The following is a 15341-nucleotide window of genomic DNA, read 5'->3' on the forward strand; positions in this document are numbered from 1 at the left end:
GCTAATTAGAGATGTGCTGACCATTAGGGAGTTACTGGCTTTGTTCACTGCAACAAAATAATTTTAATTATTAATCTACTATTTTAATAGTTAATTAAATCCTTTATTTGTTAATTAAGTTAAACCTTTGTTTGTGGTTAGAGATTTCAGAGGAGTCTTGACAGGTGCACTAGCCTCTGGTTGTTTGGTTGGGTTTGTTCTTGGCTTCAGGCATAGCCCCCATTAGGGGTCACAACCCCCATGAAGGGTCACTATTATTTGCTCTGGTTGAGGGGTCACAGTCCCTGTGAGGGGTCACTTGTCCTGGCTCTTGTTTGCTCCAGTTTGGTGATGGTGGATGAGGATGGCTGTTCAGTTCCTGCTCCAGGCAGGGTCACCTGAACCACAGAGCAACCCAACCCAACATTACACATGCTGTCAAACAGAAAATTCTATCCTGACTTACAGGAAACTTAAAAACAGAGAAAAATGCCATGGAAAAGACTCAAAGGTGAACTCCATGGAAAAGACTAGAGGTTTCTGACAAATCTATTCCTTCCACTTTGCATCTTAAAGGTCTGTTAGGTTACATTCCATGTGTTCCAAGGCAGCAGGAGCTGGTTTTCCATCTCTCAGAAGTGCCCTTGGTGGGTTTGCCAGCAGCACCAGCTCCTGAGGGGCATTGGTCCTCATTCTCCCATGGAGGGAGGTGACAGGGCTCCCACAGTCGGTGGCAGGTGGTGAGTGTTACTTCCTGGCTGTTTCCTGGGAAAGTTATTCCTCTTAACACAGAGCTGATCAGGCCCAGGGGGCAGCAGTACAGTGCCATAGAGGACCAGGAGCTGGTGGCCACAGTGTGCAGCTCTTCAAGAAGGAGCCATGCTTCCCACGAAAGTCAAGCAGGAACTGAGGCAGGATGGGAACAGAAATTATGTGTGATACTCCTGGGAAGGAAGGAAAAGGCAACTCCTTCCATTCCCAAAGCAAAATGCTCACTCCTGCTTTCCAACATAACGCTTGAGTGTTGGGAATGGTTTCTGCTCACAGTTAAATGCTGATTGCCCATTGTCTAGAACTTGGAGACAGTTAGTTAATTGAGAAGGCAGATCATTTACAGGGTTTCTTGCATCCTGCATTCAGATGCAGCAAACACAGCTCTGAAACAGCACCTCTGGAGAGCCCATGGTGCCCTGGTACCTGGGGCAGCTGTGCCCCAACCCAGCATGTGACAGCTCAGAAATGCACAATACAATCGTGGGAATTGAGTCTGTTTGCTGGTGAGAAATTGAGCACCTGCTATTTTTAGTCAAAGGAACATACTCTAGACATACCCTTTCCGTTCTGCTTCCAAGCAAATTCCCTCCTGGAAACAATAATCCTGTACAAAATCATTACCTGGAAGACTGTAATTTTCTGCAATATTCTTTTTCTCCCCTCTGAGCCTCAGCGACAAGCATCACCTGTCCCACTGGCCACTGTGGCTGTCGCTGCATGCAGGTTCACCTAAATGTATGAAGGATTTTTTCTTGAGGCTGGAAATGGTTCCTGGCAGGAATTGTGTGGCTTCACAAGAAATTCTGGAGCACTAGCAATAACATTATGATGCCTTTGTAAGACCCTTGTTAAACATGAGTGAAATCAGGCTTTGGGTTTAAAATTATCAAGGATAAGGGGAAAGGAGATTGCATAGGTAGATTCACCCTCTCCTGCATATGGACATCTGGAAATGAGCTTGGTACCTTTGTCTCGTATGTGGACATCTGGGTAATTAGTTTAAACAGCCTTTTTTTCCCCCAGACTCATGTCCCTGTCACTTCACAGCCATGTTAATATCACCCCAGAAGCCAGAAGATTAGAAATTACAATTATTATCCCTGCTTACATCAAACAGCAACTGTTAAAGAAGAGGCTACACTTGGCAGTTCCACTGGGAAGAGGATCCAAGCTGCATCCACTGGCCTTCACCTGTAACACCTTACTACAAGGACGTGGGGAGCCCCTTCAGCTGCAAGCTCTGCTCATCCTGCCCTCATCCCCAACAAAGACAGCAGACCAGAGGCAGAAATAGATCTTTAATGAACTATACAAAAAATGACCCAGTGGTTCCTCCTGCACAGAGGGCTCAGCAGAAGAGGTGCAAGACTTTGCGGAAGAAGTTCCTGAACTCGGCGTTGAACACGGTGTAAATGATGGGGTTGAGAGCACTGTTGACGTAGCCCAGCCAAGTGACAGTGCTGGTGACTTGAGGGGGGATGGAGCAGGACTTGCAGAGTGCCCTGGTAATGTGCACCACAAAAAAAGGTGTCCAGCAGAAGAGGAAAGCACCTGCCAGGAGGACAATAAAGAGAGAAGGTGATGTGAATGTTCAAAAGGGTTTAATTTAACAAAGTCTGAGCTAAAAAAGACACAGCTTGGGCACTCAGGGAAAAGGCAGCAGTTGGGCTAACACGTGGAGCTGGGCTTATGCCCAGACAAAAATTTGGGATATTATTCCTGTCCTAAACTTTGATGAAAAGTCTTAAGTTAGTCTTGCTTTGGCTTTGAATGTAAGATATTGGGAGTCACAGGTTTGCCTTGGAGGGAGGTTGTGTTACAGACACTGTATGTGTCTATATGTGTATGTGTTCTTTCCCAAGGGTGGTGGGTTTTGGCACTGCTCTGGATTGACCCAGGCCCTGCCAGTCTGAGTGCTGTAGTGTGACAAGGTGGCACATTTCCCAGCCTCCCCAGCATCCCTGACAGCCACTCACCGACAACGACGGGCAGCACCCGCATGGCCTTGCGCTCCCGGCCGTTGATCTTGGCCTGCTTGCGCCCGTGCCCTGGGTGCGGGTACCTGAGGTGTGGGTAGGACACAGTCTGGATCCCACTGTTCATCCCACACTCCCCAGGGAGGCCGGCACGGGCATAGGGGCTGCACTCCAGCAGCCCCAGCCGAGTCTGCTCTCTCTCCATCAAGGTTGGGGGGTGATAGAGCTTCCTGTTGGCTCCGTGGATGCAGCCTCTCAGCTTGGCCTTCCGGGCTTCTTCCCAGCGCTTGAGTCCTTGGAACATGCCACAGTACAGAACCAGCATGACAGGGCATGGGATGAAGAAGGAGCAGATGGAGGAATACACGATGTAGTTGTCATCCTCCAGTTGGCACAAGCTGGGGTCCCGGTCTGGGACATTGTTGAGGCCAAATATGACTGGGGATGCCACAGCAAAGGCGAATATCCAGGTGGTGGATATAAGGATCAGCTGCCGCAGGTCGATCTGCCGCCGATTGTAGTTGAGTGGGATTTGAACAGCGATGAACCTGCCAACATAGCCCTGGGTGAGTCAGTCCTGGTGTGGTGGTGGCATCGTGGTAATGTAACCAAGGGACCCCAAACTCCTTGCCACTGTCCTTCCCCCCATTAATTCACTTTACTGACAGCTGAGGCCTGGGCTACAACCACAACAGCCAAGAGACAGCTCTGGGTCATGACACAACAAGATTTCAGCTTGGCCACCACTAATGGGACACAAACCTGATGGTGGAGGACGTCAGGGCAGAACAGTCTCCTTAGGGGAGGGCAGAATCCTCCCTGCCTGGGACACTGGCAAGGGCCTATGGAAGCAGTGTGCTGCCCAGGCACAGCCAGAGCAGGAAGCACTCACCGATCCACGCTGATAGCACACAGGTTGAAGATGGAGGCCGTGCACAGCATCACGTCCATGGTCATCAGGGCATCGCACAGCACCGTGCTGAGGGACCACACTCCTCCCTGGAACTGAAAAGATCCCTGGGGTCAGCAGATGCTGTGTCCTTTAAAATGACAGGAACATCGCCATGCCTGGGTGCCTCAGCCACTCATGTTTGTTCCAAACAAGCAGCCCAAAGCTGAGTGCTCCTGCCATAGCACGATGCTCCCAGTGCAGCAGCAGCACATGGGAATCAGCCCCACACAGAGCCCACAGCCTGCTCAGGGCTTGTGGCTCTGGCCTGTCTGGAGAACTGAGCTCTCAGACCATCAGTACAGCCAAGTGAGTCATACTGGGCAGAGAAATGGACACAGGACATTGCACTGCCTTGGATGAGGTCATGTACCCCCAGACTCCTCAAACCCCCAGTTCAGGACCTCAGGATCTCCCCAACAAAGCAATATTGGCTGCACAGCATCCTGAGCTCAGTCCCCAAGCAAGCAGAAGACAGAGCACAAAGCTCCTCTTCCACTTCTGTGTCCCAGCCACTCCAAGCCCCTGCATGCAGACTATGTGAAGAGTTTCTCTGTGTTACACAACTGTTCCACCCTGGCAGGCCAAGCACAAGTTCAGCTTCTGGAGACCAGGTCCAGGCAGTGAGTAACAACCTCTGATTCTCTCCCCACAGTCACAGGCACCAGGGCAGAGCAACAGGGACCGGTGTCAGTGCTCTAAACCACCTGTAAGTGTTGACTCTGCCATTCTTGGTGATTTTCAGCTTGGTCATGTCTCAGCCAGCCAGCACAAGCTCTGCACAGCCCATAGCACAGGACAGGCAGCAGGACAGACAGAAGGACAGCAATGGCTGATGCTCATACAGCCAGAAACTACTTGCAACACTTTGTTCCAATCAAGTGCTTGTCTCAACCAGGTACAAACCCAGCTTGTTCTTTTAACATTAAAGCACTTTTTAGGCTGATACAGAAATAGGTCACCTCGATCCCATTCCTGTGCCATTATTCCCATGAGCTCCTTCAGCAGAGGCAGAGACCTATCAGTTTGCTTGCACCTGCACAGGTAAGCCAGGTAGCTCAATAGGCTATCACCACAAGGCAGCAGGGAATTTTTCCTCAGAGTTTGAGACTGTGAGGAAAATTCCTCTGGGTCCCTCTGCAGATACAGGTTAAAAACCCATTAAAATGTACAAATAAGTATGATTTTAGCTTGAAAAAAAAGTGTTCAGTAGCAATGGCCCCTTGACATGTCTGATTCAAACACTTTATTTTGATAATGTAAAATACCAAGCACTATCTGTACTTTCTATAAGTTTTTATTAAAATATATATTATAGATATTACTATAGTATACATATATTGCTGCAAGTAATATATTTAACTTTCTATGTATGTTTATCTACAGATAATGTGCATCACCTAATATATATAATTTATTACATATTTCTATCTATAGAAAATGTGCTGCATAAAAATTATATATATATATATATATATATATATATATATATATATATATATATATATATATATATCCCAGGGACCTTTTTCTCTATAGCAATAGCCAGCCAGTGCTCATAGAGTCTAATGTTGCTGCCCTTTAATGTTGCAGGTTTCAGGAAGCAGGTATGGATTTGTTCCTGTACTGGTGCTAAACAACAGTTCTGGTTTCACTCATCCCAGCACAGAGTAGAGCCACGTGGGGAACACACTCCACAGAACGCCTGGAAGGTGCTGAACCCCAGGGCCTGCCAGCCACAGGGCAGGCAGCTCTGCAGGGATTAATATCAGCCAGTAATGATGTCAAGCACAGGATTATGATTAGAGGAGCTGTAAAGCCAAAGGAGTCTCTGAAGTAACTGTTTTGCTATTTTTGTACAGCATCTCCTTGAGATACCTCCGGGGGAGCTCTGGAGTCAGACCTGTGTGCTTCAGTCAGCCTATTTTCTAGCACAATGCAGACACTCCAAACTGAATTTGGGACCTGAATCATCAAAAGCCAAATTTCTGCCAAGCTCACTGGGATCTTGACAGGTTCCGTTCAGCTTATGAGAGAGAAAAATTTGATTTTGGGCTGCAGTTTTCCAAACCTATTTGTGATTTGGGGGAACTAATTGATTCTGAAAAGGACAAAGGCTCTCGGTCTGCAGCACCATTGGATCGTGTGAGATTAAAGTTGGGCACTTGGAAAATGCTATGAAACCCTTCCCTTTCCCCACCAACCCCCAAGACTCAGCTTTGGAGGAGGTGCTAGGAGAGAACTTCCCATTCTGTGGTGTTTGTCACCTGCCCACCTTGGCAAAATGTGCCAAGGACCCCTCTGATGGGAGAGTAACTTTGGATAAGAGGCTTTGCTGGGCCATGTGATTAAGGAGTACCTAATTCCAGGAGGCTGCAGCAGATTAGCCCATCAAGGTACACAGTGTAAAGATTTAGGGATCACAAACAGCTCAAGCTTCCTTTAAGTGCTCCAGAGCAACTGAACCTCCAGCAGCTCTTTTGGTTCTCCACTTTTCCAGAATACAATGCAGAAGTTTTTATAGGATGCTGGATGGCAGGAGACAGACTTGGCTTCTCAAACCCTTGCAGCTGCCTTCCTAGTCAGCCCATTCTGGTATCCTTATTCCTCGGCACAGCTGATTTGTAAGGAAAACTCTGCCTTCTAAACCAGCCTGATGCCAGAAGAGCTCCTGAGGGCAGGAGCCAAGACAAAGCCAAAGGTTTTAGTTCTATTTCCTCTGATACCAGCCCTTGTCTCACTCCTGCCACATGCAGGGAACAGCAGGAGCCTGAAAGGGAATTAGGAGATGCCCATCTGGACTTTGAACAAGTATCTGCCTCAGTGCAGCCATGGCTCCAAGACATGGCATGGAGTGGGAAGGCTGTGACATGAGCTGGAAGAGGAACAGTCCTTGCCAGTGGGCAAAGTCCAGCATCAGAGCCAAAGAATTGTCTCCATGTCCACCAGAAGCTGACTTGGGGCTTTTTGTCATGAGTTGTGACAACTGTCACAGTCCCCAGAATACACAATGCAGCCTGCAAGGGGAGAGGAAGAAGAGGGAGTGGGACATAAGACAGAGGTGCCTCATGTCTGCTCTGATATTGTTTCTTAAATCATTGAGGTCAAGGTTTTTCAGAGATTATGAAAAAGCCTCATCATCCATCTGAGACATTATGAGGGCCAAGAATTCCAGGACACCTCTCCCAATTACTGGTATCTGAAACAAAACCCTAAGCACTGGTTTGTAACTGCTGGCCTGTCTCAGCTCCCTGGTACTTTGTGTGGCTCAGACATCAGTCAGGCCCAGAATAACATCTATTTCCACTAAAACTGTAACATTCTAGGAAAGACTAATCCCAAATCCTGCTGCAAACAAGCTGACATTCATTCACAGAGAGCCTGGGGAAATTTGGAGAGGGTAGAGGTCTGGCCTCTTATTAGAAGAGCTCCATCACAAGCACACAGAAAAAACTGCAAAATAGATGTTTTGATACCAAGCCAGTGACACCCTGAACGTTTTGGGCAGAACCCATCACCCTCAGCAAGATAAGAAGATAGCACATGAGGTTTTTACTGGCTGCTCCATCATCATGCCTGCTGGGAACACTCATCTTCCCTGACCTGAGAAGGAGCCAGGTAAATGTGCAAATCTGCTCAAACTGTTTCCTCTTTTCCGTAATCACTTACACAGGTCTTAGTGGCAAAGATGTTTACATAACCAACACCCTCAGCTCCTGCCAGCAGCTTCCTGGCTCAGGCCTGTTCCACAGCCCTGCTGCTTGGCAGGGATTAGCAGAGAGCTGAGCACAGGAGCAGCAGCTACAGGTTCAGGTACAGGTACAGGTGTGCTGCACAGCATAGTCCACGTGTGGAGCTTGTCCTGGTGCCTGCCATAATTGCTGGGATGCCTCCACTTGATGAGGGCTGTATAAACTCCTGCAAGTATCCCAGAGTCTTTGGGACTCCTGCCATTTTCAGTGTCTCTGGGAAGAGGAAGCTTGCCTCACAAGGCAGGCCTGTGGAGCCATGCAGCTCCCTCCCAAAGCCATCCAGAGCCAAGTGATATCCTGCAGTAACTCCACAGCACCATAGCTCTGCTTCCTCGGGTACCCCCTGGTTCGGTGCTACCAATGCTCCAGGGACTCTCTGGGATCTTCTCCTGGCCTCCCTTCACATGAAAGCAGAACTCTGCTCTTCAGGAATAACAGTTAATGCCTAAGAGTGCTCCAGGCCATCTCCTTCCTCCTTGCTTCCCATCACCCCTGCTTTTCTGGCACAGGATTGATTGCTGGAAAGCACTTGACACACTCATCAGAAAGCCAAGGCTGGCAGAAGAGCAGTGCAACTTCCCCGTGAAAGTTACCATTACCTCTCCCCATCACACTGCTAAGACCTCAGATTCCCAAGCAGGCAGGAAGGTAAGTGCCTTCTGCCCACCAGGGCAGGCAGCTGTGAGTAATTGCAACTGGAAACATTGGAACATGTCTTTGTTTCACATTTGGATGAGTCTAGTGGAAGGAGAGTGTGTATCCATAATTTCTGCCATTGTCTGAAATGAGCTTTCTTAACAACCAGAAATAAAACCCACAATCAAGGACTCTCCACTGTGCTCCAGCTTCAGAGAACAGCAGCAAAGGATCACCCACATACCACAGGAAGGAATCCCATCCCCACTGGGGCTTGGAGGAGATCTGTTCTTTGAGAGGGTGTCAGATGTCACCTCAAAAGTTAAGTCCCTCCTGCTGTCTTCTAAAGCTCTGACTTGAAGGAATGTTTCCAAAACTGGAACACAAGATGCCACCTCACAGGAAAACAGCACAAGGTGAGCAAATTTCTGCTGAATGAAAAAATGCTCAGTTTTTTGTTCTCTTCATGCTTAAAAAGCAAAAACCCACTGCCTCAGCTGGTTCTCAAGTTTTCCAATAGGCCCTCAGAGTCCATCTTTACTGTATCAGGAGTTGTACTAAAGTTTAAAACAACAAAACAAAAACCCCACACCAAGAAAGAAGATTGAGGTGAACATTCAGGATTGTCCAGGCCATATTTTCAGTGGCTACCATGTTTGGTACAGAGTGCAAGCTGAAACCAAGCTAGTTTTAAAGAGCAACACTACCCCTTGCATCTTGCATCCCAACATCTACTTCTGAGTTTTGCCTCCAAGGAATAAAAAAACAACAAAAAACCAAACCAAACAAACAAACAAACAAACAAAAAAAAAAAAAAAAAAAAAAAAAAAAAAAAAAACCACAAAGAAAGAGACCACAAAAATCCTGTCCTCTGGCATGGATTCAGTGGTTACTCTCCCTTTTCCTTATTTCAGAACAAAATGAGTTGGAAATCCTGCACCAGTGTACAAAAGACAATTAAAATGAAAATGGGCACCTGCAGGCTCTGAGCCCAGAGAAGCTTCCAGGCATGGAATGGGAACTGCTGCAACACTAGAGCTGGAGTTGCTCTACACATCAAAGCTCCACTGCCTGCTCGAGGCTCTCTCTCCCTCTCTCTCTCTCTCTCTCTCTCTCTCTGTAGCTGTTCCATACTTCCCTCACCTGCTCCATGCATTCCCTCTGAGAGCCAGGAGTGCAAATCCTGGTGCCTGTGCTGTTTTGTGCCTCTGAATGCCTGCCTGGCTGCAGGAGCTGCAGAGGAGGGAAGGGAAAGATTTCTGTCATACAGCACCTTCATTCTCCATGTTTAATATCCTGGGAGCAGAGACATGGAAGAATTCCCTCACAGAACTGATGTTTATGAATAGCCATGGAGGTGAATGTACCAAGTGTCACCACAAGCTGGACAGCACCAGTTTTTAAAGCTCATACAGGTATGAACACCTGTTACCTGAGAATCCAGAACTTGTGGAATGTCTGTGGTATTCAAGAAATACTCCTGCCCCACTGGAAGCATTTTCAGAGGTACCCCAGAATATGTTAACCTGTATTTTATATATTCCAGCAAAACTCCCACCTGCAGGCAAAAGGAAACCACTCTGGTATTCATGACTGCCCATAGAGAGACCTGGGGACTGAAGGCATCAAGAGACAACAGAAAGAGGAAGGAAGAAAAGGGATCCCAATTAGCAAAAAGTAGCTGAGAAGAATGATGAAGAATATGCCTTTCTAACCACAGCAAAAAAGAGGTAATGAGGAAAAGCAAATCCACCAACACCAAGAGCACAGCAGAAAAAGAGGGTACCTAATGCTCCAGTTCTTCCTTGGTTCTTCTCATGGGTCCCCAGATGAACCTGCTGCTCCACAATACCTGTCTCCAGAGAGGTCACAGTGTCCTGCAAAATCCTAGGACGAGGTAGAGACCATTCTAAGCTCTAATCTGCAGCCTGCCTTGCTTAGGGGAGTACAGGCCTGCACAGTCAGGGCCTGCTGAGCCATGGGGTGCTCTGCATGGCTTGTGAAAGAGGACAAGATGGGAGATGCTATTCCACAGCTGGGAAGAAGATTCACGCTACCAGCTACCACCAGCATGGGTAGAAAAACCTGCTATTCGGCTCAGTGGATGCTTTCATCCTCTTGAGCAGGGAAGAGCCACCAGCTGGTACTAACAGGTTCTAAAACATCCCCCTGCAAGCACAATGGTTTATTTGTCCCTGGCAGTAAATGTCACAGAGAGAACTCAGCCTCAGGAGTGCCTGTTGTTCTTTACCTCAGCTGTCACAGTCTTGGGGGTGAACAGGTTTTGGGAGTGAACAGCAACTCTGCCCCATGTCCCTGAGCTGGCTCTCCACAACTGCCATCGCGTGCTGGGTCAGGCCTGTGCCAAGCAACAACCTACCAACCAAAGCCACCTTGGTGCAGGGTGACCAAATCCCATCCAGCCCCCGGAAAAGACAGCTTCTCCTTCTCAGCCAACATGGAAAGTTATTTCCTGGTTAAAGATTCTAAAGATCTCCCTTTATCACCAAGGCTCACTGTGTGCCAAACAGAGCACAGCACCTGTCTCTTCCTATACATTTGCTGACGGCAACCTGGACAGCGTACAAGCCGAGGGACAGGGTGCAAGCCGAGGGACAGGGTGCAAGCCAAGGGACAGCGTGCAAGCCGAGGGACAGCATCCCGGTGCGCCTCCGCTCGGGGCATCTCCACTCGGCGCGGTTCGCACGGGATTCCAGGAACTCGCACGGCGCCGGCTCCGCTCCCTGCCGCCCGCGGTCCCGCAGCGCTGGGATGCCGTGACGCTCGCAGGTGAGAGCCGGGGGGTCTGACCGCCACATCCCGGGGGCAAAGCTGTCCCGGGAGGGGGAGCACTCCCGTGCCGGCGGGGTGGCGGTGGGGAGCAAACCCGGAGAGCGGCTTGGACCCTCGGTACTTGGTCTCTTGCCCCCCGCTGCCTCGTAACCTGCAGGCTCGGCGGGCACACGAGCCCCAACCCGCCGTGCCCCGGTGTCCCCGGGCTGTCTCACCTCGGAGTAGACGTAGAGGGGCAGGACGAGGAGGGCGAGCAGCAGATCGGCCACGGCGAGGCTGACGATGAAGTAGTTGGTGGTGGTCTTGAGCGCCCGCTCCGTGCAGACGCTCAGACAGACAAGCCCGTTGCCGCCGACGATGAGGAGGATGAGGAGGATGCCGAGCACCAGGGCGGCGATGCTGTGGCCGGGTACGGCGGGCGGGGGTCCGGCGGTGCCGTTGCCCATGGCCCCGCGGCGCTGCCCCCGCAGCCCCGCGCACGGAGCCGGGCCGGCCGCCGGGAGCTGCCCGCCGAGCCGCGGGAGGAGCCTCCGCCGCCGCCCCGCCCGGCCCCGGTCCCGGCCCCGCGGGGACAACTGGGTCACCAAGCGGCTTAAGGGGTGGCGGGGGGGGGGGCGGGGCAGGCTCCCGGTGTCCCGGGTCCCGGTGTCCCGAGCGCTGCAGAGGTCTTGCTGCGTTTTCACATGGTCTTGCTGCGTTCTCACACGGGGCTGTTCTCTTAAGCAATGTTAGAGGAAAGAATTGGAATTAGTACAGGTCGGGTGAATAACTGGGAAATTTTATTCTGATGTGTGTGTGGAATCTGGTAATGTTTAGGAGTTTGTAATTAAGCTGAGTGAAGATCCAGACAGTCCATAATGAAATTTAAAGATAGTGCCAAGACAGGATGCTGAGAGTGTCATGGAGCACAGAGGACGGATTAAATGTGCTCTTAATAAGCTGGCAAATGCAGGATGCTCTTCAAAAGGAATTTTGCACTTTACCTATGCTTGGGCAGGAATAAACAACTGCAGAAATGTAGGATACAGGAAGGAACCAGATGGGCAGCAAGTGTGGGAGCAAAGATGGGGTGGCAGGTCATGAGCTGAACATGGGGGCTGGGGTGTTTTACTGCAGAAAATGAGAGAAAAATGCTCTTTGAGGGGTACCTATGCACCTGCAGGATCAGGAGGTATGGGGAGGTGTGACCTTCCATTTCTAGCCCAGATGACTTGGGAGATATGGGAGCTGATACAGACTCTGTGGACATCTCTGCAGCTGTGCCACTAAACCTCAGCCCAGATGTTAATGCCAGGTAAGCATTCAGGTCAGCCTGGTGTTTGTGGAAGGTGGTGGGAAGAGAAGGCATAGCAGTAAAAGGACATTTATACTGTGTATAAAAGAAAAAATACATTATTGGAAGATTTTTATGAGACAAATTGCTTCTAAGATCTGTTTATAAGCTGCAGCTATCAGAGTTTCACCCAAACTATTGGGACTTGTGGTAGAAATCCTCTCTCCAAACCCTACCCCTGCTGCCCCAAGTTCCCTTACTCTTTTTTGGAAAGGGTCACAGTTACCCCCCAGCATGTGCAGTGTGGAAAGGCCACAGCCCTGGTGTCAGCCTTGGGACACAGATCCAAGCACTGTCCTTCCTTGGACTGGACTAACAGCAGCTGATCTACATAGTCTGTTTTGCCCAGCTGTTGTGGCTCTGCAATTTCATACATGAGTAGGAGAAAATTCCCTTGGTTTAAGCACTTGGACAACAGTCTGGTTGGCTAAATTCTGCCTCCAGAGGTGGGGCTTCCAGGTCTTTTCTAAAGCCAGCAAGAATGCCATGTCTTTAGTAACTACAGAGTTGTACCACCCTTCTCTCCCATCCTAGTGAAGGCTGCCCATCCTCATGTTGATCCCAATACCCATGGATTTGTTTCTCCAGTCATCTCCCTCTTCTAGTGTGCAAAGACAGGAGAGACAATTCCACCTGGCCTGAGTGGGACCACATCTAGATCTGTCTGTCACCAGCACTGGAATAGGTACTCACATACCTGTATCTCTACATTCCTTTTGGGAATGGTTTCTGTTGGACTCAGGTGGACACAAGCATGGTTGCACATCTGCCAGGTCTGAAGCTTGGTGATACCTCATCTGCTGGCAAGATCAAACAAGGAATATGGTTTCCATCATCTGATCACAGCTTTTCCTACCTGGCTTTGTTCCCTAAAGCCTGACTCCTGACACAGCCCTCATTCAGTGAGGGGCTGGGACAGCAGAACCATGTTCACTAGAGCCCTTTTTATTCTGAGAAATGAACTCAAAGTAGTAAAAGGAGGTCCTGAAGTTTCATTAATGGAGGAGGCCCCCAGTTTCAATAATGAAACTGTGTGGAGAAAATACTCTTAATTTATTTATGTTTAAACCGCCTGAGCAGCTAAGAGAGCAGGATGGAAATGTGACTGCTGTCCTCCTGCCTTCCCACAGGGATTAGTGGCATTCCTCTAATCCCCTTTAACAGTTAATTTACATTCATTATCTCAACTTTCCCTGTGGGTTAGTGCTGAATGACTCGCAATTCTCAGTGTGGAAGCTCATATTCCAGACTAACAGGGCCTTAATCCTAAACTAGTTTAATCCTGGAGTGGGTTAAACTAATGTGAAATAGTGCTTTTGACTTCCAGAAGTGAGTAGCCAGGCAAACCACTAATTAGGACAGTGCTTCCATGGCAAACAAGCTACAGACATTAAACACAATTCCTTTCTTGGATAAGAGGAGCTGTTCTCCTAGCAGAGGAGAAGGAAAGTATGTCTTACATCAGCATATCCAAAGAAGTCATGTCACTGCACAAAAAACAGATGACAAAGGACAGAGTCGTGGGTCACCCTCATGGAAAGCAGGAGGAGTTTTGCTGGAGCGATGGACTGGGAATGCTTAGATCACCTTTGGAGAAGGTCTGATGTGGTTGGTGTTTTGGAACTACTCTTTTTTGTTTGGACGCACAGCCTGCAGTGTCCTCATTCCCCATCTCACTGGGACAGTAGCTGTGGAGGCACCACAGCTGTTTCTGGTATCAGGAAGAGGGCAGCACCAGAAAAACACCCAAAGCAACAAACCAGTGGGAGATCTGCCTTTTTGGAGTGTTTTGGAGTGTTTGGAAAAGAAACTCCAGGAGATAAGCAGTGTGGTTTATGGCTGTGGTGGAGCTGGACCCTGACCAAAGGAAGCTGGTCTTCTGCCAAGGAGCCAGGAGGAGTCTTGCAGAGACTCCCCCAGGATAAATTAATGGAGGATTGGATTCCCAGCCAGTTCAAAGGATCAGGAAGTTTACGAAGTGAGACATCTGTCAGAGTCTCCACAAGGAGATGGAATTTTTATCACCGTAATTTTTCACATCTGAGGCACTACAAATTTAAATAGAAAAGGGGAACAATGCGGCTGCCAAAGTTTCAGGACAGATGTGCCAAAGTCGGCTGATGAATAGTGCCCTGATAGCATCAGCTCTCCTGGCTGCCTTCACGTTCAGGACAAAGGGAGGAAAACAAAGAGCTTTCAAGGCCAATCGTGTTCCTATTATTTGCTATATTCAGCCTGGCAATTTTCTGTGAGACACTCATAGGCAACAAAGCCATCCTGCTTTCCAATCTCCTGTAATGCATTTCTCAAAAAAGAGGCAGAGGCAGCATCCCCCCTCTCAGGTGAGCTTTTGCAAGGAGGGAAGAAGATGGCTCATCTCTCTGGGCTTTTCAGACTCCAAGAACCTGCAGGGATTTATTTACATGCTGAATGGATCTCTTGACATTTACCATTCTGGTAAGTTATGATAAACCCATGTAAGATGTAAAAACTAATGCTAGTGGTTATCTGTGGGGGGTGAAACTATGGAGAAAATGGCTGCATTTTCCATCTCTGTTTGCTTGGAGTCAAAACTAGATGTTTTTGTGGATGCCTGGTTTCAGCTTAACCACAATTGATCTCACACAAGGGTGACTTGATGAGATACAAGGGCTTGTGCCACAGGACAGATCAAAATAATATAACTCAAGAACTCCTACTGGGTGTAAAACATCCCTGAGATTATTAGACCCATTTGTTGGGAAAAACCTCCTGGGCAGGGGGAGAAGTGGAAGACAACACAAGCAGGAAAGGCAGGGAAAGGCGTGACTGGGAGCAGCAAGCACCTGTAAGTGCTCCTCCCTCCGTGCTCATCCTGGCAAAGCCTGCTCCTGTTTACTGGAAAGGGTGTCCCTTCAGGTCCCTGACAAAGCCAGGGAGGGATGAGCTGAAATGCAGCCCAGGCAGCTGTCAGGAGCTGCTGGGATGGCACACCTGGGACAGCTGGCCACAGTGCACATTCTAATTCTTCTAATTCAAACTAATTCCCCGAAGTGCTTTCTCCTCTTCCCAGACACACAAACAGCTGGAGGCTGAGATTACAGCGCTGATGCCAATTAGAGCCGTGATAAGGCAGGACGCAAGGGAAGTGTGAGCGCGCTCAGTGCTCC

At 49.0% G+C, this 15341-nt stretch overlaps 1 protein-coding gene across 1 annotated transcript; it reads right to left on the reverse strand.

The window, feature by feature from the left end:
* Positions 1-2101: 2101 nt before the first annotated feature.
* Positions 2102-11305, reverse strand: DRD4 (dopamine receptor D4). Its single transcript, XM_058026778.1, has 4 exons — positions 11075-11305; positions 3622-3734; positions 2730-3277; positions 2102-2304 (listed from the first exon to the last, which is right to left on the reverse strand). Exons 1-4 carry the CDS (start codon positions 11303-11305, stop codon positions 2102-2104), a joined length of 1095 nt encoding a protein of 364 aa, XP_057882761.1.
* Positions 11306-15341: the final 4036 nt, after the last annotated feature.

The sequence above is a fragment of the Melospiza georgiana genome, chromosome 6, assembly GCF_028018845.1.
Source record: "Melospiza georgiana isolate bMelGeo1 chromosome 6, bMelGeo1.pri, whole genome shotgun sequence".
NCBI lineage: Eukaryota > Metazoa > Chordata > Aves > Passeriformes > Passerellidae > Melospiza > Melospiza georgiana.